This window comes from Pseudonaja textilis, chromosome 5 (assembly GCF_049901715.1).
Source record: "Pseudonaja textilis isolate UNSWEBS1 chromosome 5, rPseTex1.2, whole genome shotgun sequence".
In the NCBI taxonomy this organism is placed as follows: Eukaryota; Metazoa; Chordata; class Lepidosauria; order Squamata; family Elapidae; genus Pseudonaja; species Pseudonaja textilis.
Window position 1 is genome coordinate 47,878,696 of NC_141994.1, and position 27,499 is coordinate 47,906,194.

The 27,499-nt window shown below is 39.8% G+C and overlaps 1 protein-coding gene across 3 annotated transcripts; it reads left to right on the forward strand.

Moving 5' to 3' along the window:
• The first annotated feature begins 779 nt into the window (after nt 1-779).
• SUN2 (Sad1 and UNC84 domain containing 2) lies at nt 780-27,430 on the forward strand. 3 transcript variants are annotated; one of them, XM_026696346.2, is made up of 18 exons: nt 780-1,022; nt 5,981-6,152; nt 9,603-9,799; nt 10,848-10,979; nt 12,299-12,394; nt 12,882-12,975; nt 13,786-13,856; nt 15,281-15,402; nt 16,951-17,166; nt 18,233-18,310; nt 19,266-19,309; nt 20,266-20,431; nt 21,024-21,224; nt 22,302-22,386; nt 22,981-23,096; nt 23,722-23,889; nt 25,375-25,467; nt 26,851-27,430. In XM_026696346.2, the coding sequence occupies exons 2-18, from the start codon at nt 6,019-6,021 to the stop codon at nt 26,965-26,967; spliced, it is 2,130 nt and encodes a 709-aa protein (XP_026552131.1). In that variant the 5' UTR covers nt 780-1,022; nt 5,981-6,018; the 3' UTR covers nt 26,968-27,430. The 3 variants fall into 3 exon arrangements, with proteins under 3 accessions (XP_026552131.1, XP_087790916.1, XP_026552141.1); XM_087934790.1 differs by having other exon boundaries at nt 802-1,022; nt 18,233-18,292; nt 26,851-27,330; XM_026696356.2 differs by lacking the exon at nt 780-1,022 and adding an exon at nt 1,818-1,839 and having other exon boundaries at nt 26,851-27,330.
• The last annotated feature ends 69 nt before the right edge of the window (nt 27,431-27,499 follow it).

Sequence of the window (27,499 nt, forward strand, 5' to 3'; positions counted from 1 at the left end):
TCTGGGAATTGAAGTCCACAAGTCTTAAAGTTGCCAAGTTTGAAGACCTCTGGCTTACAGTTAACAGTTTTAGTTACCCACACTGTTGCTTAGGTGAAATCCCAATGCAGAAGGGAGGTTCCCCGCTGCTTCTTCTTAGCACAGCTATACACAAGAAGCATCATAAGCGTCACTCAAATTTTCTTCCAGCCCAAGCCTAAATAGTCATAGAAGGCAGTACCCAGTGGGGAGAGGGCATGCCCGCATCAAGTCTAGAAACATTCAGATCGCAACACCACGAGGTGTTTGCGGGAAAGGAAAACGCTTTCAGATATGGAAAACTTTTAAGCTGCCTAATGCGCGGGGAGAAAGTTCTCTCTCTCTCTCTCTCTTACACACACACACATAATTGCCTCAGCGCGTCCTGCAATGCTTGAAACTAACGAGGAACACCCTCAATCGGACGCCCCACCTGCGCACCCAAAACCCACCCCTCCCGGAGGCCTGGCAGGTCTTCCTAAAGCGGGAACGAGCGCCCCGCCTTCCGACCTTCCTTCCTATTCTATGCCACGCCTAACCGGGGGAGGAGCCAGCCCTGCTGCAGTTTATCCCGCCCCGGAGCTTTTTCTTCTTGCGCAATCCGGCAACTGAATCCACAAAAGGAACGAGGTGGGGCGGGGGGAAAGGAAAGCCGACCAACGGAGGGCGCTTCTTGTTCAAACTAACCAATAGGCACAGGGCGTCGCAGGAGATTGACAGCCCGGGTCAGGTGCGGCTCCTGCCAATAAGCTCATGCTTGTGAGGTTGGTTTGACAGGCGCACGGCAGGCGCTTGGAGAAGAGCCCCGTCAGGCTCTATTGTTGGCGCGCGGGGCGCTTGCCGAGGCTTCGAGCTGCCAACGGCGATTCATCAACTCACTTAGAAAGCCCCTAACTTCGCCTGCTGAGGAGAAAGTCCGGCACCTCTTTGAATTTGTGGGAGGGCTTCTCGTGTTTTTGTTTGGATTTCTTTTGTGCGTCTCTCTTCCGAAGCCGTTGTGAAAGGTAACTCCGTGGGCTTAAAGGAGAGAAAAAGGCAAAAGACTAATGGCAGAATATTTCTTCCTTTTCTTCTTTTCTTCCCGCCTCCTCCCTCCTCCTCCTTCCTCTGGGCTGTGCTGTAGCTCTATGGGATCTTCCCCCAGCTCTCCGTCCGCTTTTGCGGTGCCCGAGCTATTTCCCACTTTCAAAACATCCCAGGCGGTGTGAGCCATTTCCTGCCCGGTCCCCTTCCAGATTGTTGGTAGGGATTACAGATCCTATCTCCCACATCTTGGGTGGGGATGATGGAGCTTGCCCCACGTTTTGTTGCGCTCCGTCTTCCCTACCGCTCTCTCTTTTTTTTTTCCCCCCTTGAGGCGTCTTGGAAGATTTCTGCCGCGTTTCTGCTACCTTTCTGGAAATGCGACTGCTTATTATTATTTTTAAATCAGGCTCCGCTGCTTTCGCTTCCTTCCGGCAAGCGGACGCTGCGTTTGCTGCCGTCCTTAAAAAGCGGAGAGCCAGCTGCAGCTTGGAAGTTTTCCTCGGAGATAATAAAGAGGAGCGACCGGGAAAAGGAGGGTGGGAGGAGACAGCGAGCGAAATAGATACGCCCCGATCCTAAGGCAGGCTGGTCAGGATCCAAGTTTCCGTACATGGATTTGCAAGTTGTGTAACAAACGTGGTTGCCGTCGAAAAGTGCAAGGCAGCCGCGTGGATCGAGGAGAAACGGCACAGACCGCTCGATCTGCTGTAAGGGAAACAACGGAAATGGTTTGACAGTTTCACTGCTGTCTGAACCTTTATTTTCTTTCGTGCCTCCTGGCCTTTCTTAATATTGGTAAATTGAGAAGTGGTGGTGGGTTTGAAGGAGCGACGCATGGGGTTAAATTTCTAGGCATGTTTAATTTATAAAGAGAAGGAGGGAGGAGAATTTGCCGGTGGGAGGAGAAATCACGCCTCCTAATTTGGAAATCCTATCCTGGAGAGACCTAGATTCAAATTCCTCTTAAAGATGATCTTGGCTCATTGACAGCTCGGTCTAACCTATTTTGCGGGATTATTGTTGCGAGGGAAGAATTACTTTGTTTTCAGGGAAATGCAGAGAAATAATCATGTTTTAAGCCACTGAAAGAAAATGTGGGATTTAGTGTTACTGAAACTCCCAGGAGATTAGGGGTGACATATTATGTATCACTTTTAGCCCACTGATTTTCGCCTCTCAAGAGCCCTCTGATGTAGTCTCAGCAAAAAATACTCCAAATAATTAAATATATATGCTGATTTATGCAATTTTAACTGGCATTCTTGAACCACATAACTTGTTTTCTTTAGACCAAAAAATGTACATGGTGCAGCTCAAGTACTAAAACAGATGACAACTGTTATTCTCATATGAGGGGAGGGGTTTCAAAACTGAAAGTGGGAGCATCTTGAAACACCACCTTGTGAATACAAGACAGAATCAAAATGCAGTTTGAATTTCTGCACACTTTCAAATTTGTCTTCTTTAGAACCATTCTTCCATTTTAGCAATTGACCTTGTTGTTGAAAACAGTAGGGTAGGTTTTGTTCTATAGCGTCTCAGTAGTTTTCTTTCTCAGAAATCGAAGCATAAAAGTTAAGGGGAAAGTGGGAGAAGAATGGATGATGTGAAGGAAAGGAGGCCAGCTTGTCTCCTGGGGTAACATACTTGATTTGATTTGAGCTGCCTAGGGATCAATGTGCATCCTAATTGAGATGAAAAGAGGCATTTGTATTTTCTTTTACTCTTGGGAATTTGGTACAAATTTTCTTTGATTTTGTTCTTTGCTTCCTACATATTTATGTGGAGAGGTGTAAAATTATGAGAAGGAATAGGTGCTATAACAACAATTATAGCTACTAGCTGTAATTATAGCTACTAGCGATAACAACTAGCTACTAAATTTGGGCTATAAAATCCTGATCACCACTAAGGTAGCAGAGAGGGATAAGGCAAGAGTTTTTTGCTTTGATATAGTGATGGTCCAGAGCAATATTTCTCAGCCTTAACAAGATGTAATGGATTTTAATTCCCAGAATTTCCCATTTGAAATCCACATATCTCCAAGATAGCCAAGGTTAGAGAATCTGGTCTGGAATTTTGCAATCCAGGTAGAATATTGGAAATAACGAAGAACAGGAGGGGGCGTGGAGAATGGCAGCAGCATGGCTTATGACCAAGCAAGGGAAACCCTCTTGTAAGATGCATGTCATTTGACTTGCTGAACATTGGAAACATTTCCCAGGAGAACAGTTGTGTTGTAAGAGTAGAAATGCAGGCTGAGGCATGATAGACTTATAATTAGAGGATTAATGATGCAAATGTTGATAAACAATTGCCAGCAAGCAGACTTCTGACCTGATTTGCTTGTGGCAATGAACAGAGAGGGAGGTGGCTATTGTTTAATTATATGAGTTAGAAGTGAAGTATAGGCACAAGGTCGTCTTGATTCTGCTATTTGGGTTTTTTCCCATCTCAGCAGCAAATCTGCAGGGTGACTGATGCTGTATAAATATAGTTGTTGCTGTTGCTGTTGGGGGTGGTACTTGACTCAGTTCCAGACCAGCCTTGTCTTGGCTGCGATATGAACTATATTTTGCCTTGCCTGAAAGCTCGACTGTTTCCAGCCAAGAGGCATTTTGTTCATGATACTCTGATGGGAGTATCTCATGAATCCATCAACGGGCTGTAAATTGAGCTCACATGCAGTGGCAATTGGAAGGTGACCCTGCAGGATAGTTCAGTGCAAGAGCATTAGGTATTAGTCCCCAGGGTCTTTTGATAGAGAAAAGAAATGAAGAAAAATAAATCCTCAAATCAAGCTGAGATCCTGATAAATGGATACAAACACAGTCATGCTGGTTTGTTGGTGATAATACTGAAGTAATTTGCCATTCTTTTTGTTTTTGTTTATTTACCAATTTACCTACATCTACCTGAATCTAAGAATGTGCAGATGACTGCGGCAACATTTGAAGTAGTCACTCAAGTCTGCCTGGATATTTCAAAATGAGTTACTTCATTGGCTCTATCACAATTTTAAAGGATTTCTTTCAAATGACTTGCAATGGTATGGATTATTTTTCCTTCAAGTCAGCATTGATTCTTGGTGACCATCTGGACTAATCTCTGCACTTCTCTTGGCAAGATTTTGGTAATGATTTACCATTGCTTGATTCTAAGGGCTGAAAGTCAGTAACTGGTCCAAGTCGCTCAGCTAGCTTCTTGCCTAAAGCAGGTCTAGAACTTACGGCAAGGGTATCAAACGTGTGACGACACATTGTTGTCATGTGGTATATTGCAACTTCCCCCCCTTTGTTAAAATGGGTGGGCGTGGCCAGTGCATGACACATCTGGCCCATGGGCCGTGAGTTTGACACCCCTGATTTACAGTCTCCCAGTTTTTAGTCTGATATCTTAACCATGACACCAAACTGGCTCTTAACCAAACTGGCTCTTCACAGTCTTAGTAACCACCAGACAATCCATGCCCTGCTGGGTCATTGTTTCAGAGGTATTTGCTTACCTAGACAGAAACAGAATGACTACAGGTGGGCAAAGAAGCAGTGGGAGTGAGAGCAACTTCTGACTTCCTGCTGGCTTTCCTATTGAATCTCCTTGTAGGTTGACAACTACTTCAAAAAGTAGCAGAAAACTTTCTCCTTTCCCTCCCAAGAATTTTTGCCAAATCTCCCATTTACTTTGTTTGTAAGAAGTTTGCAGAAAGAAAGTCAATGGGGAAGCCAGCAGGAAGTTGCAAGTCCAGCAGGCAAGTAAATTGCTGTCGCTAGTGAGGGGAATGAGGTGCAGGTAAGGAATTATATATGAAAGTATGTGAGAGGCATCATGCGGATTAGGAAATTATGTGGGTGTGCACCAGAGATGCCACGTTGGTAACATGGGCATGGATGGATAGCATAGATTTGGAAAGTACCTATGCAACTGTGCCTTGGGAGTGTGTAAGAAGTCTATGTGGATCAAGAAGGGCGCAGTGTTTTTGTGCATGTGTCAAGAAGAATGAAAGGGGATAACAGGTGTGAGAGAGGTGCCATAGCAATCAGGCATGGTATGTGGGGTTGTGGCATGGGTTGGGAAGGTTGCCTGGGAGTGCCTAGAGTGGACATAAGGTGCTTTCAAATCAGAGATGGTACGAAGGGAAGTTGGGAAGGGTGTGTGGGCTATGAGAGTGCCCAAGAGATGCTACATGGATCTGGGAACACACGGGGTGGTGCAGGTTGGAGAAGACACATGGCGGGGTGTGTGGCACTGCTTGACCCCACATGACAACGGCATGTGCCAGGAAGGGTGTATGGGGCCTTTCCCACTCCTTTCCATAGGTAAAGGGCTGCTGGGTGGGGGAAGGAATGAGGGATTTCAAGACTGGCTGGGAAACTGTCACAACATGTTGAAAATGAAAGTCTTGTAACCACAGCTCAGCAGCAGCCAGCAGCACTGAAGCAGCCACAGTTTCCCCATATTTCATCCTCTCAAGACACACAGGTCAAGTGTTTGGACACTTTCTGTAAGTTAGCCTATTTGAGTAACTTAGCTCAAAAATTGTTGCCCTATGATTCACCAATTTCCCTAATTAAATGTCATGACAATGGGAGCTTTAGTAGTATATAAATTAGTTACTTCAGATAAAGGGAACTTCCCTATCTAAGAGCAATATACATTAGAACAATGGTGCACTCTGGAACACGTTAGCTGAGATTCTTGGAACTCAGTTTTGCTAAGGATTCTGATGTCCAGATCAGAAAAGTGGAATATGAGCAATAGCAAGATTTCAGTACTTATTTCATTTAAGTAACCTTTATAAAGAAATTGGCTTGGTCAATAGGAGAAAGAATGCTAGCCTTTGTGAACTTTTCTTCTGGATTCAGTAAAACTCTTCAATCTGTATAATACTTATAGCTGATGTAAGTCCTAATGTTTTCTTTGTGCTGCTTCCTCTAAGAACTTTGACACAACTGTGGAGGCGGCTCTTTTTTGGTCATGTCTCGACGAAGCCAACGCATTGGTGGGACTCTTCGTAGTTATCAAAGTGAGGATACTGGCAGCAGTAGGATCGGTGGAGGAAGTTCTCTACTAAGTGAACCTCAGCCCCTGTTTATAGAAAATTCAAACAGGTAAGTGGGAAGGAAGGAAGAAGGAGACTCTTCCACGTATGCTATGCAGGGGTGGGCTGCTACTGGTTCACACTGGTTCAGGAAAACCGGATTTTAATTTTATGGCCAGTTCAGCATAATGGCAAATCCCACCTCTGGCTGGCCCTGCCCACCCCGCCCCTCCCAGGAGTCCCCACATGGCCCATTTTGGATCTCAGGTAAGTGCAGGGCCCATGCTGGAGGCTTGGGGAGGGCAAAAAACAGGCCTCCCAGAAGTTCCAGAGCCCCTCTGGAGGGCCAGATCTAACTCCCCCGTGGCCCGTTTTCACAACCAGGGTGGTGCAGGAACCCAACTAGGCCACGCCCACCATGGCCATGCCCACCCAGAAACTGGGCAGAGAACCAATTGTTAAATCATTTGAAGCCCACCCCGATGCTATGTCAAATTCAAGGCCTGGGGGCTGGATTAGATCTGGCCTGTGAAGTGCTTAGGTCTGGCCTGTGGGCCTGTCCTGGAAACTGAAGAACCAGCCCGCAGTGCTTCTGCCAGAGAAAAGGAGTGCAGGAAGGCTGTGTGTGGCCTTCCCAAGCTCTGTTTTTGCTAGCAGAGAGCTACAGGAGGTCAAAAACGGAGCCTTGATGAGTGACATTGAGCTGGCCATGCCCCCTGGCCCCCCAGGGTCAAACACAACCCTGATGTAGTCCTCAATGAAATTATAGGGTTATAGTTATACGGTTTCTTCATCTTTTGAGTGGTAAAATTAGTTCATTATTACTGCTTTTTATACTTGTTATTGTTCCATCATCCCCAACTTGTTATCACAGGGGTCCTCAAACTACAGCCTGCAGGACCACAAGGCTGCCCGCCCACATTGCACCACCTACCCGCCAGCCCACACCTGCCTTCTGCAGGCCGGGAACGCCAAAGATGGGCCCGTTTTTGGCCTCCCGAGGCCTCCGCATGTTCCATTTTTGGCTTCCCTGGCCTCCATTACCAGTCTGCCAGCCAGAATTGGGCCCACATGACCACCTAGCCTCACCCACCCAGCCGGTCCAACCACCAAACAATCTGAGGGACCGTGAATTGGCCCCCTGTTTAAAAAGTTTAGGATCCTTGTGTTATCCATTATCAATGTCAGATACAATTCCCGTGATTATTAGCACTATAATTCAAAATATTTAAAAGGCAGTAGAATAGAAAGGGGTCTGTGGCATGAAGTGGAAATAGGATGAGGTATTTTGAACTGTAGTATATTCACAGTTGTCTCAATATTAATATAGAACTCAACCAAGCTCAGATTGAATTCACAAACTTTCATTTTAGCAGGCTTTGATTTTTGTATTGATACAATTCTGTCTCAATTTTATTATAAAGAGATTTTCTTGTATATTACTGATGATTTGTCTTGTGTTAATAGTAGCTGTTATGAATGGATTGTGAAGTAGCAGCAAGGATGACTCTGGCTCTAAATAGAACAAAGTGCACCATTAAAGCTTGCACCAAGCAGCTTCTCAATTTGCTTTGTCCCTTCTACATTTACAAATAATGGGTATTTTAAGACTTTTCAATATTTTCTTTTTACATCTGGCACTTCATAGCCCATTTCAGTACAGTAGTTGTAGTACACAAATAGCCAGTATGTAATTAATTTTAATATGCAAGGTTTTTTTTAAACCACTTTCCCCAATCTGGTTGGGTTACCATTCTTTAATTTTCATTTAATTCAATCTGTAGTTGGACTGACTTAGTTGTAGTTGTGAAGTTATAGCCCAGTACTCCTATAGTCACCAGAATAGGGAAGGCTACATTAAGTGGCTGGAAAGCTCCCATTCCCATTAGATACTTTGATTCTTTAAAAAGAGAAAGGAAAAAGAAATAGATAAATATTGTACGTACTACAGCAGGAGAGTTAAATTAGTTGTCATTGCTGATATCATAAGAACTGATTATTATGGCCCATGTTCATGCCACTATGTTCCATTTGAAATAGCAATGAGAATTGTAAATGAAGAAAAACAAATATTTTCTCATGAAAATGTTACATTATTAGGCAATTTCTTTGTCATAATCTAGAATTTTCTTGGTGGGAACAACTAATGACAATGGAAAACCATAACTACATGTTCAGTTTAATAAATGGAGCTGTAGATAGAGGCACAGAAGAGTGTTGGTGCCATAGGGAGAAGCCAAATTTGGATGTATAATTATTATTTTTTTCATCTCAGAGAGCTAGTTTTAGTACAAAAATGCACAAATACTTGCTTAACTTACAAGTAGCCATAATGAAATATGGGGGGGAGGCTCCCCCCTTGATCAGTTGGAAATTTTAATTGCTTCTTAGTAGAAACTGAAAAATAAGCAGCCTGTTAAGCTCATGTCACCCTTCGCAACCCATTTTTACAGCCCCCTTACTCTTCAGAATAACCCTGAAAAAATTGTGAGCTGCAATTTTTGGAAGAGAGGCCTCAGGGAGAATGACTTTAAAACGGGGCTCTAGGAAACCTAGTACATTATTTTAAAAAATACAGCACTCTCCCCTCAAACAATGAGAAGAAGGATCAAAGATTTTGACTTTGTCCAGTCTAGTGACATCATGCCTGCGACACTGCTGCAATCCTTACAGGTAGAAAAATATTCACTTTTAAAAAGTGTAATTTGTAGGAGGAAAAATATTAGCTGCAGCAAATCATATCTGACTTTTGAACAATCAACAAAGAAGGCATTGCCACTAATGGCAAGATTTCCCTGTGATGTGATTTGCCAGAGTTTTACTAACCACTTCAGCTCTGTTTCTTGCTTCCTCATAAACAGCTCTAACCACATCGGACAGCAATTGTTGTTGCAGAATTAGCAGGCAGGAAAGAGAGTAGGCTGAGTATTTTCTCTGTTGGTGCATTGCCTCCGTTTGGTTAAAGAAATGTTTGGTTAAAGAAATAAAAAGGATGTTACCATCTGTCTGTATTACTCCCACTTCTTCCATACCCAGGAACTTTAAAGAAAAATATTATACTCCGAAAAAACAGCTTCTGCTATTTTATTCTCTCCTTGGAGTGTGGTCGAAAATTCACCCCAAAAGTGCCAATGTTTGGAGAGCATCCAAAGGATTGTTCTATTAATTCCAAAGCTAGCAGGTTACAATGAGTCATTGATCTCTTGCAAAGAACAGCAGCTGCAACATCACACAAATCTTATGTAGAATGTTGTTCAAATACTGAGTATGGAGTTACATAGCAGAAAACCCTAAATACAAAATAATGGCTTTACAATTAATAAGAAAACAAGATAACCACAAAACAGGTATACTACTATTTATACTACGCTTAGGGATGTGGATTCTATAAATTGGTAGGAGTTTACTGGTGCTAATTCTAAATAACAGCATTTATGCATGTGTACAAATGCATATACATGTTCATGTTCTTCATCTAACCATGTACTAGCTTATCAATATGCCATTTCTTCTCCTGTAGTCGAACCCTGAGAAGGAAACCAAGCAGTGTGAAACGTCTCTCCCCTACACCTAGCCTAGGGATCAGTTCTGCTCCCCATACTACCTCCTACTACAGTGAGTCTGTCATTAATGAGTCTTACCTAACTGATGACAGAGGATTTTCTCTTAAAAGTAATGCAGTCTTTGATGAGCCATTGGAAAGCAGTTCTTATTGGAGTAAGTATTTCTCTGAAATGTTCTGGCTTGCATGTTCTAAAATATATGCCAGGCACTTGTTTGGGAGAAATTAATATAAAATGCAAAGCAACAAACTGGAAATTCATAAACCTTCATATGTTTTTGAACTAGACTAGGAATTCCAGTTGAGGCCGATGAGAATTGGCATCCACAATATCTGTAGGACCACATAAGCTTTTCATTCTTATTGGCTCTGCATAGTCATTGTACAGATCCCCAATTGTTTTTCACCTGTTATCTAATCTTTCAATTAACTCTGGTCTGTAGTTAGCATAATTCATACCCAAGTTAGAATATACTTCTGCATCATCTCGCCTACATGGGGCTTGAACCTATTTCCAATTTGATGCTATTGGAAGACTACATTTGGAGTAAATCTGTTGGCCTTTGAGATCTCTCGAGCTCCTTTGTTGTCACTTACTCTATTTATACAGAATGCTTCAGAGAGTTCATTCAATCTTTATTTGTTGTATGCTGTCAATATATTTTTGACATTGTATCATTTTTTCAACTGGTACCATGGATATCAGCCAAATGATTTTGGAATATTGTTCTGGCTGATGAAAGTTAAAGTATAGCAATACCTGAAAGGCCATGCATGATCTTCTCTGAATTAGTCGTTGGGGTTTTGAATGCAAGACAATATTAAAGGCGACTGAGGGAGAATTGGGTTGGGACGTGCTGAAAATCCAGCAAAAGCAAGACTATTCAAGGGAAGCTGGCTGGTGAAATTCTCAAACATCTAATCAATTAATATAAAATACTGTAGCTCTTGATGGTGATGTAATCCATCACCTGCATCATCAACAACAAGTATTAAACATGGATATGAAAAGGAGGGTAGAATTCAAAAAATAAACTCAAGGCACAAGGGAGTTAATCTTCAAGCTCTCCTGCAATTTTCACTAAATGGCATGCTTAATTTTCTAAAGCTCATCGTATCTAGTTTCATTCAAGTTTTTGGTAAGAAATGTATAAAAAAATGATTGAGTTTATTTTTAAAATATTTTTTAAAATCTATGGTCAGGTGAGGATCTTTCACGGAGAAGAGGTACAGGGGGCATCGAATCCAATAAGAAAATCAATGGATTAGGAGACAGGAGGACATATGACACTTACGGTTCTTCATCTGGTTATTCCTCTGAGGATGACTACACAGGTATTCGGAAGTGCTGTGCGCCTAAGCAATCAGGCGGGACTCCTGGAGGAAAAACATTGGGGATAGAATTTATTAATATCATTTACATTTACAGCAAAAACTGGTTGGCTTGATAAACTAAAGTAAGCCATCAGCTAACAAAAGGCCTGATGAACTCCTTGAACTGCACGTATTAAAGTTTGCCTCAAGGCTGTGCGTACTTAAAACTGATTTTTGGTTCCACCACAGATCTTTGTTATTCCACTCATCACAGAGAAGTTGCTTGTCTGTTACTTTTTTTAACACAAATAAGGACATTATAATATTTTTCAGTTTGTTTTTTAAAAAAACAGCTGGAGAAAAACTGATCTTCCGTTTGGTAATGCAGAGACAGTATCAATAGTTATTATCTCCATACAATTGGCAGAGGATGAGTTTAATTTATACAAGGGAAAGATTAACAACTATGTCTGCAACCTCCTTTCATAAGTCAGACCAACTCAGCTACCAAAACAGTACAGCTGTTAATATTTTATTTCTGCTTTAGATCGATAAAGTAACTGGAGGAAACCACTAGATCCAATTTGGCCAATTCCTGGCTTTGCAAGATTCTTACCATAGGATCCAATCTGGGTCAGTGACCAGAACAAGAGATTTAGTCTTCCGAGCTTTCAGGCTTATGTTGGAGCCATCCTCAGGGAACTTCTCTCTAGCAGAAAATGTGTTTTGGTCTATTCGGTCTGTGGTATTTATATGGTGCCCGTATATATTTATATTTATACTACACACTGAATTGACCAAAGCAGAGGGTAGCTTTAATTAACTCTCTCTGCTGGAGAGTAGTTCCCCGAGGATGGGCTCCAGCACGAGTCTGAAAGTTCGAAAGACTACATCTCTGGTCCTAGTGACTGACCCAGATTGGACCCTGCAATGTTATCCTGGGAAACATATATTTGCCTTCATTCTTGCCACAGTGTGTGAAGTGTGCATCAGCTGTGCTCTCTATTAACTGCATGCAATGCTTTGAGGTGGGATGTAGGGGAAATTGATACCTTAAGAGCACCTTTATCTGTTAAGCTTAGGGTAAGGTGGATGTTGGAATAAAGGCTATAACATACAGACGTGTCTTTGGAAATTGTTTGTGGGTCACTGTCAAACTGGGGCAGACAAGGCAAGGCAAAGCAAGGCAAGGGAAGGGAGGAAAGAAAGAAAAAAGAAAGAAAGAAAGAAAGAAAGAAAGAAAGAAAGAAAGAAAGAAAGAAAGAAAGAAAGAAAGAAAGAAAGAAAGAAAGAACTAATGATGACTTGTTAGCTGACAAAACTGTCTCTGCTTCTTGCAGGTGGTTCTTCCATGGACCAGAATACATCCAATTTTGGGTTCAAGAGTATCTTCTCCAAAGTAGGGTCCTTTACTTGGCTGGTGCTTTTAGCCCCAGGTAAATGGAAAAGACTTGTTAGAAATTTGATTAATTATTACACATGTTAACAAAGGAAGCTATATAGCAGTGTCTATATCTCTCTACTGCATTTTCAGTGCTAACTTATCTGATATGGATTTCTTCAAAATAATGCTGAAAATGTTCATTTGGAAGGGATATAGGGAATTATATTAAGAGATGGCCAGAGGCTTAGGATCAAGCATCTGGAGAAATTTTAATTTAAGATTAATTTGTCCAAGAATGCAATTCAACTTGGAAAATTTGTATTTAATGTTTTGAATAATTTTTAAATTGTCCAGAATCATTGAGAATCAAGGGGCATATGTGTAATTAATAATGTCTTGTGGGTTTTTGTAAACTACCATTTCTACTATTGAATGTGCAAGTACAGCTTCTGAGAAATTCAGCTGTAAAGAAATGGAAGAGATGGGGAAAAAGGCTGAGCTGTTGCTCATTTAAAAGTTGTTCTGTTTTTTTTTTGCAGGACGGCTGTTTGGTTTGTTATACTGGTGGATGGGAACCATGTGGTATCGTCTAACAACTACAGCCTCTCTCTTGGATGTCTTCATTTTAACACGGTTAGTGGGAATAGAATTTGAAATATAAAGAGACATGGCTAACTTTGATTCCTGGATGGATTGGAAAAGTAACTGAAAAAGGGGGGAATAGAAGAAATTCCTGCAGGTGCACTGCTTAGAGTATCCCCAAATTCACCAGCATTTTAGAATGTGTGTGTATTTTTCTGCTACAGCTCTGTTTCATTTAATAACTATCCAACAAACTAGACGCTTATAATATGCACAATCCAACAGCAGATGTTTAAGAGCTGTGTGATAGACTTAAAAGTTTGAAGTGGTCCAACTCTACTGTGGTTGATGATTGGGCTTGCACGTTTTGCTAAATAATTTTTCACCAATAAACCATGATTGCCTGGATTCATATAATCTGAACCATATTCCATGCAGTTTATAAACCATACTACATTAGCTGAATCTACCCTATGCATTAAGTAAAAAAAAAAAACCACAAGCAGACTATACATTCATAAACACATTGCACATTTAGCTGGTTGGATGAACCTAGCCATTATAATTAGTAATCTGTGGCTATAGCTTAGAATATTATATGTATTGTTAAGTAAACAACACACTACAATATGTGAACCAGGTCTATCTATTTTGATTATTTTCCAATATTAACTATAGCACTTACGATATGGCATCGTCATGTCAATAATATGAAATTGGGGTGTAAACCTCATTTCATTGAGGTTCACGTTACATGTTCTACTTTCATTGGCAAGCTGAGGCAGCACTGCTTTGCTTATAATGTTTGATTTTGTCTTGTATTAACAGTTTGTTCTCTCTCTTCTGTTGTTTGGGGCCCAGGAGCTATCCAGTGTTGAAGAAGATGTTGTTGTTTATCCTTCTGCTTTTGCTCCTGAGCTGTGTTGGTTATGGTGAGTTTCACGTTTGCCTTTGTCTGTACCTCTTAGAAAGTATGAGATGACATCACTCTGAAAATAGTCTTATTGTAGATCTTATATTTCAACATGTGATTCTTTCTGCAGACTTTTGCCTTACATTGTGCAACCGTTGAGAAAGGAAGGGAAAAAATGGGGGGAGGGAAACATCTTTTTAATGCACTCCTGTTTTTTTCTGTTAAAAATCGCTTCCTCTATTTTAAAAAATGTACCTCTGGGTAGGAGAATTTGTGGTTTCTTTCATGACATTTAAGCAGATAAACTCAGCTGGAAAATTTTAATTAGGAAAACAGTGACCAGGAAGAATTGGGAAGTCTTTCCTCCCCCAATACAGTTCTTGTTCTCAGGAAAGCATTCCACTCAAGTAGTGACTTTTCCCAAACAAAATGAGATAAAAACTGTTTATTGGTACAGATCTGGAATCGAGTGAGTCCACTTGTCACTCTTTCAGATAAGCACTTAGAGATTCTTAGCTTGGCTTCAGAGATATAGTTAACGTTGTTGAAACTAATGCTACTCTGTAATAATATGAATCAATTGTCGGGGTCTTATTATATCTTCATTCTATCGAGTGACTTTTAAAAGATTAGCCCTTTTTAAATTGTTGGCTTCTTCTTTGAGAAAGACATGTGGGAATGAGTCTCAGGATCCAGCTGAGAATATTTGTGAAAGGAATTCCGGGCCCATTTCTTAAGTATTATAGGGCTTTGGTGTTTCCCTGATACAACTGGAAGCTGAACTCAGAAGGGCTCAGAGTTCTGCTTTTCTTCCCAGTGTGGTTGGTGCTAACACTATTGAAGGTATTTTTAGGGCTTCTATACTTCTATATATGGCTTCTTCCTTCTATGTTATATATCCTTTCCAATTCCAACCACAGTTCCATTTGATCAGACCATATCCCTAATAACTGCTGAAGAGCTATACCTAATGGCTAGAGTCACTTTCCTTGGAAGACCAGAAAATTTTTTAAAAAAAAAATGCTTTGAAGAATTACATCCGTATAGCAGTGTTTCTCAGCCTTAGCAACTTTTAGATGCAGGGACTTCAACTCCCAGAATTCCCCAGCCAGCATGTATGGTATATCAGAAATATGATAATAAAAGGAGCTTTATGTTGTTGCTGGTAACAACATTAGTTCTTTCAATATCTGATATTTTTCTGACTATTCTCTTCTAGAAATATGATTTTGTGTGTTATCTTTCTGAGAGCATGGTCCTAAAAACAAATGAGAACTTTAAAATATGGAATGTAACACTGAACTCTAGAATTATGTTTGTCAATATCTTGAGTTTCATTTAATACAATCTGCCAGCCTTCATGTTTAGAATCTTCTGGAATATACTCGGCAATTATCCTTTATCATTTTTTATTTGATTATTTTACTTTTCTAATTATTTTAGGTGCCTGGTATTTTTATCCCTTTGGGCTTCAACCTTCTATGTTTTCTTGGGGAACAGTGAAATTATTTCCCTCTGGTACCAAGAAGGGCCAAGAAATGGGAGAGACTGCTGTATTTTCTGAGGTGTGTATTATGTGGATTTAGAGGGGTATTTGTAGGGAATATTCATTTTTTGGTATCACCTATTGTAAAATTCTCATATTTGCTCAGAATTGGACAGTGCTTTAAGAGGATTTCTTCATGTCATAAATGAAGCACAGACACTTAACCAGCTTAACCTATTTTGGTAGGTTCTTTCAGACTGAAAGGTGGTATGTAATGGCTAAAAAAATTGAGTTAGGAAGGCCCTAGTTTGTATATTGTTTTTGCCATGAACTTATTACACGGTCTTAGGCAAGGAATATAATCTCAGCTTCAAATCCTTCTATTTACAATTTATAATATTGATTTGATCTACAAGATTATCCCACAAATGTTAACTATTTAATACATCTTCAATAAGCAATAACAATGTGCAGCATGATATCAATATCAAACAAACATATGTATAAATTGGTGAGGAATGTGGGTCTTAAATTTGTTATCACATTTGTTTGCTGTCCATCTTGTTTTAAAGTTCTTCTGGGCAGCTTACAATGTTAAAAGCCATAAAACCATAAAATATAAACATTTTATATAACTATTTCTAAAAGCAATAAATTACAATCCAAAGTAAATTTACAGTTAAAAGATGGATAGGCAACAGGATGAGTGGGGGGAGAGGAGGGGAGATTCTTAATTCATCAACCACTTCCAGTGTGATGCTCCCCCGTTGGGTCCCCAAGTCAACTGGCAAAGCCAGGTCTTCAAGCCCTTACAGAAGGTCAGGAGGGTAGGAGCTGATCTCACCTCCGGGAGCAGGATGTTCCAACGGGCCGGAGCCAAGCAGAGAAGGCAGCTCTCCTGGACCACGCCAGCTGAAATTTCCTTTGCTGACAGGCCTGCAGCATGCCCCTTCTGACAGCATGGATAGGCAGGCAAGGCCATTGGGATGAGATAGTTCATGAAGTAATCTGGTCCTGTACCATTCAGGGCTTTAAAGGTAATAACCAAACCCTGAAGTGTACTCTGAAGCAAATAAGCAACCAATGCAGCTCATGGAGCAGTGGTGTAACACAAGCCACCTTAGGGGCCCAAGAACTACCCATGCCATCATACTCTGCGCCAGTTGTAGTTTCCAAATGCTCTTCAATGGTAGCCCCATGTAGAGCATATTGCAGTAATCCAAATGTAGATGATAAGGGCTCAGGTGACTGAGCGCAGAGACTGCAATCCAGAAAAAACCAGCCCGGGGGGGTGGGGTGGGGGAGAGAGAGAGAGAAAGAGGAGAGATGCTAATACTGTAAATACTTCTATACATCTCAACGTAAATGTTAATATAATATAAAATAATTCATAATTTAAAGTGAATCATAAAAATTATTCCAGGTCTTTGTGCTACATATCGGAGCAACCTGGAAACCAATGTAATGAGCAAAAAAAGTATTCCTTTCACTGTAGTCTACGAGTGTTTCTACTTTTTTCATTGGCTGCAGTTCACACAGAACATTCTGCATAATTCAGTTCTTGAGATTATTAAGCTCTGGATGAAACTTCATTCTTTTTTCTTTCATATTGTCTCTTGATTAAAAGGCCCAGCAACAGGCTTTGTCTCGGCTCCAGGCACTGGAAAGACGTTTTGAGACCCTGGAAGCTGCAGCTTCTATGCTAGAATTCCAGAAAAGAAAGAACACAGAAGGTGCCACCCTGTCACATGAGGATATCCTGGTGCTTCTGGATAAGATGATGACTCAGCAAGAGGCGGCCATGAGAGAGAAGCTTGGCTCAGACATAGATCTTCATCTCCAGGTCAGGGAGCAAGGAGGCCAGTTGGGACTAAAGGAAAGGTGCACTGTAAAAACTTGAATTATGGTGAACTAGAGCCACTAATAGCTCAAAGAATGTTAATCTCCAATCTCAAAATATGGGACCCTAAGTAGAAGCTTATCAAACATCGCAGTTCTATTCTATCATAATCTGTTCTAAACAGACACTTGGTAGCATACCATAAAATAAAATATGAGGTATATAATACAAAAACAACAAATACCTAAAATACCTAAACCACTAAGTGATGAGATGGTTCAAATACCCTCTGGAAGAATTCCATCTTCAACTTCTGGAAAGGGAACAGTGTCAGAGCTACAATAAGTAAATCTCCAACAAGAGGTCATACCAGAGGGCTGGCCTGACCAACAAAAATGCTTCCAGCCTTCAGCCCCCTTGACTTTCACCAAATGGCAAACAATTAATTGTTTCTTCTGGCTTAATCAAAATGGTTGAGCCAATTTCAGGGGAGAGATTTAGTCCTCCAAGTAACTTGGGGCTGAGCTATGAGGGTCTTTATAGGCTACAGCTAGCATTTGAAATTGTACCTGGAAGCTAATAGGAGCCAATGCAGGGCCCAGAATGTAAGTATAATCTAATCCTACCAATCCTACCAACGGCCCCTGGTGAGCTCTTGGGCCACTACATTTTGCATTGACAGAATCTCAACATTTAATAAACTTGACAAAAATTTCACAAGATAAAGAAATGCTAACGATTGCACTGATATTACCGGAAATTGCATAAGAACTCAGAATAAGATTGCCACCATTTCATAAAATGTGTATGCATACAAGCTCCTGGTACCTGAAAATATTGCTGTTTTTGGCATAAGAACTGTGTATAGTAATGTGAAAAAAGTTGGAGTCTAGATGAACAGAGGATTGCTCTTTAAAATTACATTTGTGAGAGGGATTCATTTTTTTATGTTAAAGAAATTTGAAACAAGTAAAATTTAATACTACTTCAATTTAAAGAACGTCTTTACTTTTTTAATCAGCATTTTCCCCATTCATTAATTTGTGTTCCTTTTTTTTCTTTTGTTTAGAATAAGTTGGATGCTTTCCGATCTCAGGTGCAGAACGATTTTGACAATCTCCTGAAAAAAGTCTCTCAGACTTCTGAGGTAGAATTTGCTTGGAGTTTGTTTTAAAGTAGACAAGATGTAATGGTATGACAAAACCTGTCTTGCTCTATAGAGTTTATGCATGTAACTTTTATGTCAATATTTCACAACTGTTTTTCAAAACTTTTTGAAACATCTGGCAACACTATTGGGCACGATCAGTTACATTTTCCCATCCTATGTACCACTGAATTTTAGCGGACTTAATCCTGAAAAAGGAATTTCCATTTATACAAATAGTTCAACTGTTATTAAAGGCAACAGTCCAAAACGAATAGTATCTTAAATTCAGTCCCTCTGGGTTGTCCCAATATTTGGGGGGCTTGGTGGTTGAGGGAATTGGAAGGACTGCAGTGGGTCTGTTTAGTGAAACGAAGTCAGATACTCATGACATACTTGTGGAAGACTGAAGATTTTCTACCCTGTTTAGTAAGCATGGCAGACTTGAGTTTTTCTTTCTCAGCCTACATTTAGAGTAAGTTTCTTCTTATTCTGCTTCAAAATGGGAAAATATAGTGCAAATGTTGATTCATTAAAGCAGGAGGATGCTCTGGGACTGTACAATATGGAGATGGGACTCATAGTCTTGAGGCACCAAAGCTTCAGGTTGTCCATTCCTGGTTTAGCCTAAATCCCTAGAGAGTCTCTAGTCTTATTGGGTTACTAGCATTTCAGCCAGCTTCGGGAGATCCCAAATGCAACAATAACGTACATTTGACAATCTATATCTAACAGGTATACATGTCAGAGAGCTGTCCTACAAGTAATTTAGGAACATGAACTGGTGTAAAACTGGCTCACAGATCAACCACACTTCTCCCTTTCTTTTTCTTTTTTACCCTTTTTTGTTTTGTTTCATTTTGGCTTTTAATCATCTGCCTAAGATTTCTAAGAAACTTGAAAGCTTATAACTGATACAAAATCTTGCCTGTGCTAACTGGTATTTCTCCCACAGGAGGTGGAGACCCAGACACTTGAGAAGACAGCTCAGTGGCAAAGGTAATTCGAGCGCCATGAGCAAATCATGTTCCTGTTTCTGTTGAAAAGGAACAAAGGAGTCATGGAATGTTCTTACACCTTGCAGGAATTGTTATTCTAAAAAAGCATTTTTAGCACTCATAAAATTTAGTGCATTTCTACCCAAACTGTTTAGAATGATGATTAATAGGTGATTATTTTAACTGAGGTCCGACTTAACTTTTCTGCCTGTGCAGTTACAATTCCTCAGGTCATTTCAAGAAAGCACAGTAAGCAGGAACATTTCTATTGCATCTGTGCAGGATACTTTTGTTTCTGTGCTATGTTTACTATGTATACTAAGCAGTGCTGAAAGAATACACATGCAATAATACAGTGCATGGAAATTTAGATTTTTTTTAAAAAAGGGGGATTAGGACCTCCAATTCTTTGCAATAGAAGTGTATTCATAGCCAAATTTGATTTTAGTATTGGGATTGCTCATATTTTGTATCTGCTTTCTTGAGTTAATGCTTCTTTGTATTTTGTTGAATTACAGGATTGTTAACCATCCAATCAGTATTTCTGGGAATTGGGATTCAATAGCCTATGGAAGACATGGCCTATCCACAAAAAGCTAGATACACTTTATATGCATTTATTTAAAACATTTTTGCTTTGTTGTTCAATAAGCAAGAGCTCCCAGACCAGCTGACATAAAATTCATTAACAAAACTGAAATTGGGTTTTTCCAACTGTTACCTTGCTATGATGTGAGATTGTCCAAGGATTCCATTTACTGTGTGCAATATTATTATTAAAGATTAAAGGCACAGTTTGCATAATTGTCAATACTTTGAGGATTAAAAGGTTTAAAAGTTCATATCCTTAAGCTAGCTTTTGATAAACACAGTTGAAAAATGTGGATAAATACATTTTATTTGCATTGGATTATAAGTAGCACCTCAATGTTTGTTCTGTTTTTTCCTCTTTCAAAGCTCCATAAAAGAAGGCCTAATGAATACTTTCCGAAAGGAAATGGACAAACTGGAGGAACATTTATCAAGTCTGAAAAAGGAACTTGTGACTTTAGGTTCTCATCAGAAGGCATTGTCAAGACAAGTGGAATCTCTTCCAGGGCAGATCAAGGAAATGCGAGAAGATGTGAGATTCCTAATATGTTTCCCACTTTTAAATCAATTTGTTCCAAATTTTCTTCCACTTGTGGTCCTGCCCCCTAAATGTCTGCCCTATTTCTCTTCACTCTCTGATGATTCAAGGTGCCACTCAAACTTTGTTGGAAGGAAGAGGGCACTTGGGAGCACTAGTATAAATTGAACATACCATCTCCTTGTTTTCTAGATCAGTCGGGTCTTCAACAGTATTACAGAAAAGGCAGGAAAATCCTCAAGTAAATTTAGGAAACTTTCTAGAGTACCTGGTTTTAGACCATATTAACTAATCCTGCAGTGAGTTATAGCAGGTATCGCTGTAAACATTATCAAAAAGTGATCCGTCCATGACAACATCCCCAGCCAACAAAAACATTTCCTACAGATGATGAGACTAAACACCTTTAAGAAGGTATCAGATTAAGGAAGATCTGTTCTTTTTAAAAGTCCACAATAATTCAGAGATTCTTCTGAAATAAACAATACACTTTCTATCTCATTTGATAGAAAATCAGACATGATATGAAAAGTGAGGATGGAGGAATAAACTGTTTATCAAATTTGTTCTTCTCTTAATGATTTAGGTGGAAATTCAGTTTCCGACATGGTTTAGCCAATTCCTGTCCAAAACTGGAAAACCTTTTGTCCAGCATGAAGAATTACAGGAGCAGCTACGCAAATTGGAGCACAAGATCCTTGCCAAGATCTTGAAGGACCAAGAATTGTCTGTGCAGGATGTTGGGGTCACCCTTCATAAAGAAGGAATTACAGGAGTGACTGAGGAGGTAGGAGGATGTCTTTCCCAATAAATCGAAGAACATCATTTAATATCTACTGAATAAAGGGATGTTGTTTATACAAGATGTTCTTTGCACATGTGCAAATCTATATTGTAAAGACCTGCTCTGTGATTTATATTGTGAATTAATTGCACTGTTTTTATCTGAATGGCTAAGTTCTAGAATGAATAGCACTTAGCAATAGCACCTACCCTTATATACTGTTTCACAGTGCTTTACAGCCCTCTCTAAAACAGTTTACAGTCATCCTACTGCCCCCAACAGTCTGGGTCTTCATTTTACTGACCTCGGAAGGATGGAAGGCTGAGTCAACCTAGAGCCAATGAGAATCGAATTGCCTAACTGCTGGGAGTTGGCAATCATCAGAATTAGCCTGCGATATTGCATTCTAATAGCTGCACTACCATGGCTCTAAACTATCATTTTGTGGCATTCTGCTATCAATCATAAATAGATTGGGCAACAGGGAGAGGGATGCTAGCCTTCTATATTTTTCCTCTTGACCTCTTCACTCATCCCATTCATTGCAGATAGACAATATGTTTTATGCAGCCTTTCCTGTGTTCTTAAACTAACCTCAGATGCATGAAGAAGGCAGTTTTGTTTTGTTGGCTTTTGTAGGAGAAATAGAGGTATACGCCCCTTGCCTTGGTATCAAAAGGTTTTGACTTATCGTTGCTGAAAGGCCTCCTTGCCCAGGCTTGAAGCCACAAATTTGAGAGGCTAGTATTCTTTCCTTATCTCTCACCCTATAGAAGGGCAATACTTGTGAAGCATTTTCTGGCTGTTAGCACAGGAATTGGCAGTCTTTATATCTCTCAGCTTAATTTCAGTTCCTTTTACACTCTATACAAACAAAAATAGATGATTTCAGATGTTTATAAGCAGCTTGTTTCTTGGAAGAGTGAAAACAGTGTTTCAGAGAATATGTGTCCCATCGCTTTTTGTACTCCAACTCCAGCTCTTACCTGACCCTCAGGCAATCACCCTGAGAGAATGTGACCCTGTATAAGTTGTTTCCCTTTAAATCTTCTTGTATTCAGTCTTGCTCTCTTGTTTCAGCAAGTTCACCATATTGTGAATGATGCCCTGAAGCGCTACAGTGAAGATCGCATTGGAATGGTTGATTATGCACTTGAATCTGGAGGTAGGTTATACCAAAGCAAAAAAAAAAAACCTTTCACAACAAGTTTCCAGTTTTCATATCAAGAAACTAGAATTATTTTGATCAATTTCATCTATAGGTTTAAACATTTGGGGAGCATTTTTTTTGCTATGTGTGTTTCTGTGTACATAAACATACACGCATATATATTAAGAGCAATAATAATTAATTCAACTAAATTAAAACAGGGACAATGAAAAGGGAGAAATAATAGATAAAGCTAAAAGTACAAGGAAATGAGAGAAAGTAGAAAAAGGTTATAAACATAAAACTATAAAGAAGTATCTTCCAATATTCTTCACAGCACTTAAAAGTACAATTATATTGTAACCTCTTTCTCTAAAGTTACGACATAAGTCCATAAAGTATGCTGCATTTTCAGGCTTATTGCTTCCCAAAAGCTGGCAACTTTTTCTTCCAGGTTCATTCTCTGCAAAAAAATTTTTTTTTGCCAAGAATGAAGTATACAAACATGTACTAATAATCTAATACCAGATTTATAGTTCCTCATTTACAGAATGATTTGGAGATTAGCCCAGTGCACAACTTACCTTCATCTGTTCACTTTAATTATAGGGGCCAGTGTAATCAGCACCCGGTGTTCAGAAACCTATGAGACCAAGACTGCACTTCTTAGCCTTTTTGGCATTCCATTGTGGTATCACTCCCAGTCTCCAAGAGTAATTCTACAGGTATGGGTTCATTTTCAAAAGAACAATAGAACCACTGTCTTTCCCCTCCCCACTCCCTGTTCACTCTCCACCATTTTGCTTATGTCCCCTATTTGTCACCCAATTTACTTCCTGTGGCTTTTGTCCCATGAGGGGGCAGACAAGTTTTTGTAGCAAAGAGAATGGTTCTTCCTTTCTCTAGCATTTATTGTAATGACCATGAGATATCCATAATTACTTTGTCATTCGAGAAGGTAAGAAGCATGTTATTTATAAACTAAAGAAAGTTGGAAGGAGTCCTTTGCCTGATAGAGATAGAATAATCCCATGGCTTTTTTAAAAAAAAGCATTTAGGGAATGATAAACTTGGATGTTGTCCTATTATTTCACTGGGAGCAAAGCTCCAAACATGCTTCTAGAGGGATTTTTGCTGAAATTCTTTTAAGTTTTTATTTTGAATAAGATAGTTATTTCATAAGGGCCAGTATTAATTTTTATCTGTGAATTTCTATCAAAAGACTGCCCAGGGTTTGTGATATTCTTTCTTTTGATTGAATGGAGTATTCATGTGCCTTGAGAGAAATAAATCTGCACACAAGGATTTACTCTTTTTACCTCACGTTCTTGTTTGTCTCATTTGATACAGCCAGATGTCAATCCTGGAAACTGCTGGGCCTTCCAAGGCTCCCAAGGTTTTGCTGTCATTCGTCTTTCAAGCAGGATCCATCCCACTGCTGTGACACTAGAACATATCTCCAAGTCGCTTTCCCCCAGTGGAACCATTCCCAGCGCCCCCAAGGACATCACAGTTTTTGTAAGTCTGGACAACATAGCAGGAAACAGCAAATTATAGTGAGCTCATCCTGGTAAAGGGCAGATGTTTTTTCCCCTATCACAGGGAAGACACAACCCACAATAGGCAATTCCTCTCATGTTTAATTGGCAGTCAAGGATTGTAGAAGTTCCTGAACTTTCTCTGTATAGGAATCTCCTCTCTCCTGCTTCCAGTTTTGCTAAAAGATTGAAAAATAATCTTTAACATTTGTCAACTCTGTATTCTAGTGGGAGAATATGTTTCATTTTAAAATGTTTTTAGCACTTCCCTAGTCTTCCAGTATTCACTCTAAATTAGTGAATGTCTAATTTGTAGTCATCAGTTCTTGTATTCATAGATAGCTTTGAACTAGGTGGTCAGAAACACTGGATATGTGGTTTTCTGTGGGGAGGTTTAAGGAATGATGTAGCTTGTTGGGTATTACCTTAGCACAATAAGCGATATGTAAACAATGATTTATGACTGAGCATTTGAACTCAACCCTTGTGACTTTTCCAATAAAGCATGGTTAAACTTTGTGGTGCTTTAAAACACCAAGATAGAAACAAGGAAACCAAATGTTTGTCCTCCCTAAGTATGAAGCCAGCTGGGTGACTTTGGACCCAAGTTAATCTATGTAAAGAAATAGACAAAATTTAACTACAGTTAAATAAAACCAAAATAAAATAAAAATTGAATACAGTAAAACAATACAAAATATAAATACAATTAAATAAAAGAGAAATAAATGTCATAATGTCATCCATCAAAATTAGGATGTCTTATGGCTTATATAAATTGCTGCAGGGAGAAAATTACAACTCTCTTGCTGATGCTGGATTTACTATTATTGCTAAACTATCATAAGGGTATGGAAAAACTTCTATGCCGGGGAAATGATTCAAAACATACTGAAAAGAGGCTGAGGGCAGCTAGAGTGCATGCAGCAGCTCAGGAACTGCTCAATATAAGAGTCTGGCATTGACTGAAATTCTGTAATCAGACAAGTACTTGAGGTGGGAGATTATAAGTCTATAATGACCAGACCTCTTTTTGCTATGTTGGTTCTATACAAGTAGTCTTCAACTTTTGGCCACAACTGAGCCCAAAATTTATGTCTCTAAGTGATAAATTTGTTAAGTGAGGATCACATGACTCTGGGAAACTGCAGCTGCCATAAATATGAGTCAGTTGTCAAGATCCAAGTATAAATCATGTAACCATGGGGATGCTATAACGGTCATAAGTGTGAAAAATCATCATGTCACTTTTTTCAGTTCCATTGTAACTTTGAACAATCACTAAATGAACTATTGTAAGTCGAGGACTACCTGTATGTGCCTTACCACCTGTGTGTTTTATTTTGGCACACCAACTACACAAGTGGCTGTGAGCATCCCTTGCCTGCTTCTCTCATGATTTTTCCAAAATCCTCATGGCTTCAGCTCTCTCCTTTCCTATCCCCATCCTCACTTGTTTGCTCAGGGCTTAGAGGAAGAAGGGCATCAAGAGGGCGTCCTCCTTGGGAAGTTCACATACAATCAAGATGGGGATCCTATCCAAACATTTCATTTTCAGGTAAGAAAAAGGACTAAAACCTGGGAGGGAAGGGAGGTGTAGATCAAGGGCTTCAGACCAGAGGTGGTATTCAGCAGGTTCTGACCAGTTCTGGAGAACCGGTAGCGGAAATTTTGAGTAGTTCGGAGAACAGGTAAATGCCACCTCTGACTGGAGATTTTACAGTATCCTTCCCCTGCCACGCCCACCAAGCCACACCCACAGAACCAGTAGTAAAAAAAATTGAATCCCACCACTGCTTCAGAGCCTGCAGGAAAATTGGACCCTATTTGCCATTTTTATTCAGTACTGAATGGATTTGCAAATAAAGCTAATGTCCCTTTTATTTATACAGACTTCCCTGTATAACGAACCTGTTTGTGAAATAGGTTTTGAACAGAACAATAAAATGTAGGGATTATAACAGTAGTTTTTGTTTTTTAAGTATAACTGTTTTGATCTCATTGTGTTATTACCTCCAGAGCTACCCAGGGATTAGCCATTATGAAGGCAGCAGATAGATTTTCCTGATGTTTTAAGGGACATACCCCAAGTCTGCTCCTACTAAAACAATAATAACCTTTAACACCATCATATCTGCTTATCCCTGGTCCTTGGGAAGGACTCGATAAAAAGATAAAAATGCCAAATAGAGTCTGAACATCTGGCTATGCAATAAGCTCTTAATAATACAGTGAATAAATTGATCGTTTTACTGTTCTGCCCCATACTAACCACCCAGCACTCTCCATATGTGAAGGATTAGATCCCCACTAACTCTGTTCAGGACAGTAATGAGTCCAAGCTAACTGGTCTGCACAGGCTGGGGAAGAAGGAACGCAGTTTGTATCCTTTTGTCAATGCTTGCAGAGTTCTATTATATCTCTATAGATGATAGAAACAAATTAGAATTATGTTTAAGGCCTTTCCTATTGGTTGTTGGTGGAGGCATCTTTAAAAAGTTTGTTTATACATTTGAATGCATGTACCCTGCATCTTGCCTTCAATTTGTGGCTCCCAACACTTCCAGACTGCACAATCAATTTTCAGCATTTTTATTTTTTTAAAAAAATGTGTACATCAAACTTTTAAGAACTTAATGGCACTCACTTTTTCCCTTAAGGGAAATCATACAAAAAAGGGCCCTGTCCTATGCAGGCTTTACTATGTAACCAAATATATTTCTAGCATCTCCAGGGAGAAAAGTAAAAATAAAGCCACGGCTGAAAAAGTGACACATTCCTGTTTTAACTGATCAGAGACATGTTACTGTTCTCTAGGCAGTAAATGGACGTTTGAACTAAGTTAGGCCAAGCTGAAGGAGCAATCCTCCAGCATTCTCTATGGGTCCCATTTTTAAAAGTCAACCTTTTCTTTTCTTTTCTTTTCTTTTCCCATCCTCAGGATATAGACAGGCAGGCAGCCTTCCAGCTGGTGGAGCTAAGAGTTCTCAGCAACTGGGGCCATCCAGAATATACCTGCATTTATCGTTTCCGTGTGCATGGGGAGCTGGTCTCATAATGTCTTCTTGCACTACTAGCTCAAAAGTCACCTACCTCAAGATCTGCACTTCAGACTGCGAAAGGCAGTTGGGAAACAATGTCAGGAAGGCAAGCAACTTGGAATGGACAATATATCTTTTTTGCTATGTTGCACAGAGATGGGATGTAAGCTGAACTCTCTCTAATCAGTCAGCTCTCTCCTGGAAACAACACGCTTCTAAGTGCAGAGGAAGAAAGAGGCCTTTTGGATTTGATATTTGATATTTAGTTGTTCTTCAAGCAGATTTTTAAACATACTTAATCCAGTTCATATTTACCCCGTCCTTTATATTTCTCCAAACCTGATTTCTGGTTGTTCCTCTGAAGCTCGATTTTCTGGGGACTGAAGGCATATTTAAACAAGCTAAGCAATGCAGGAAAAAACTTGGCAGTGACATAAGGTTTGATTTGAGGTAAGGATATAAAGCCTTTGCCAGATTCTGGATCCTGTTTAGACCCTTATTAGTGTCCTTCACAAAAGCCTCAATCTCTTCACAGAAAGGTGCCTTTTA

Bases quoted from the DNA above. Each gene is read 5' to 3' on its own strand.
- SUN2 (XM_026696346.2), top strand. From the start codon at position 6,019: ATGTCTCGACGAAGCCAACGCATTGGTGGGACTCTTCGTAGTTATCAA. The intron at 10,980-12,298 runs GTATTCGGAAGT...TGCTTCTTGCAG, and splicing joins CTCTGAGGATGACTACACAG to GTGGTTCTTCCATGGACCAG. The intron at 15,403-16,950 runs GTGTGTATTATG...CTTGATTAAAAG, and splicing joins AGACTGCTGTATTTTCTGAG to GCCCAGCAACAGGCTTTGTC.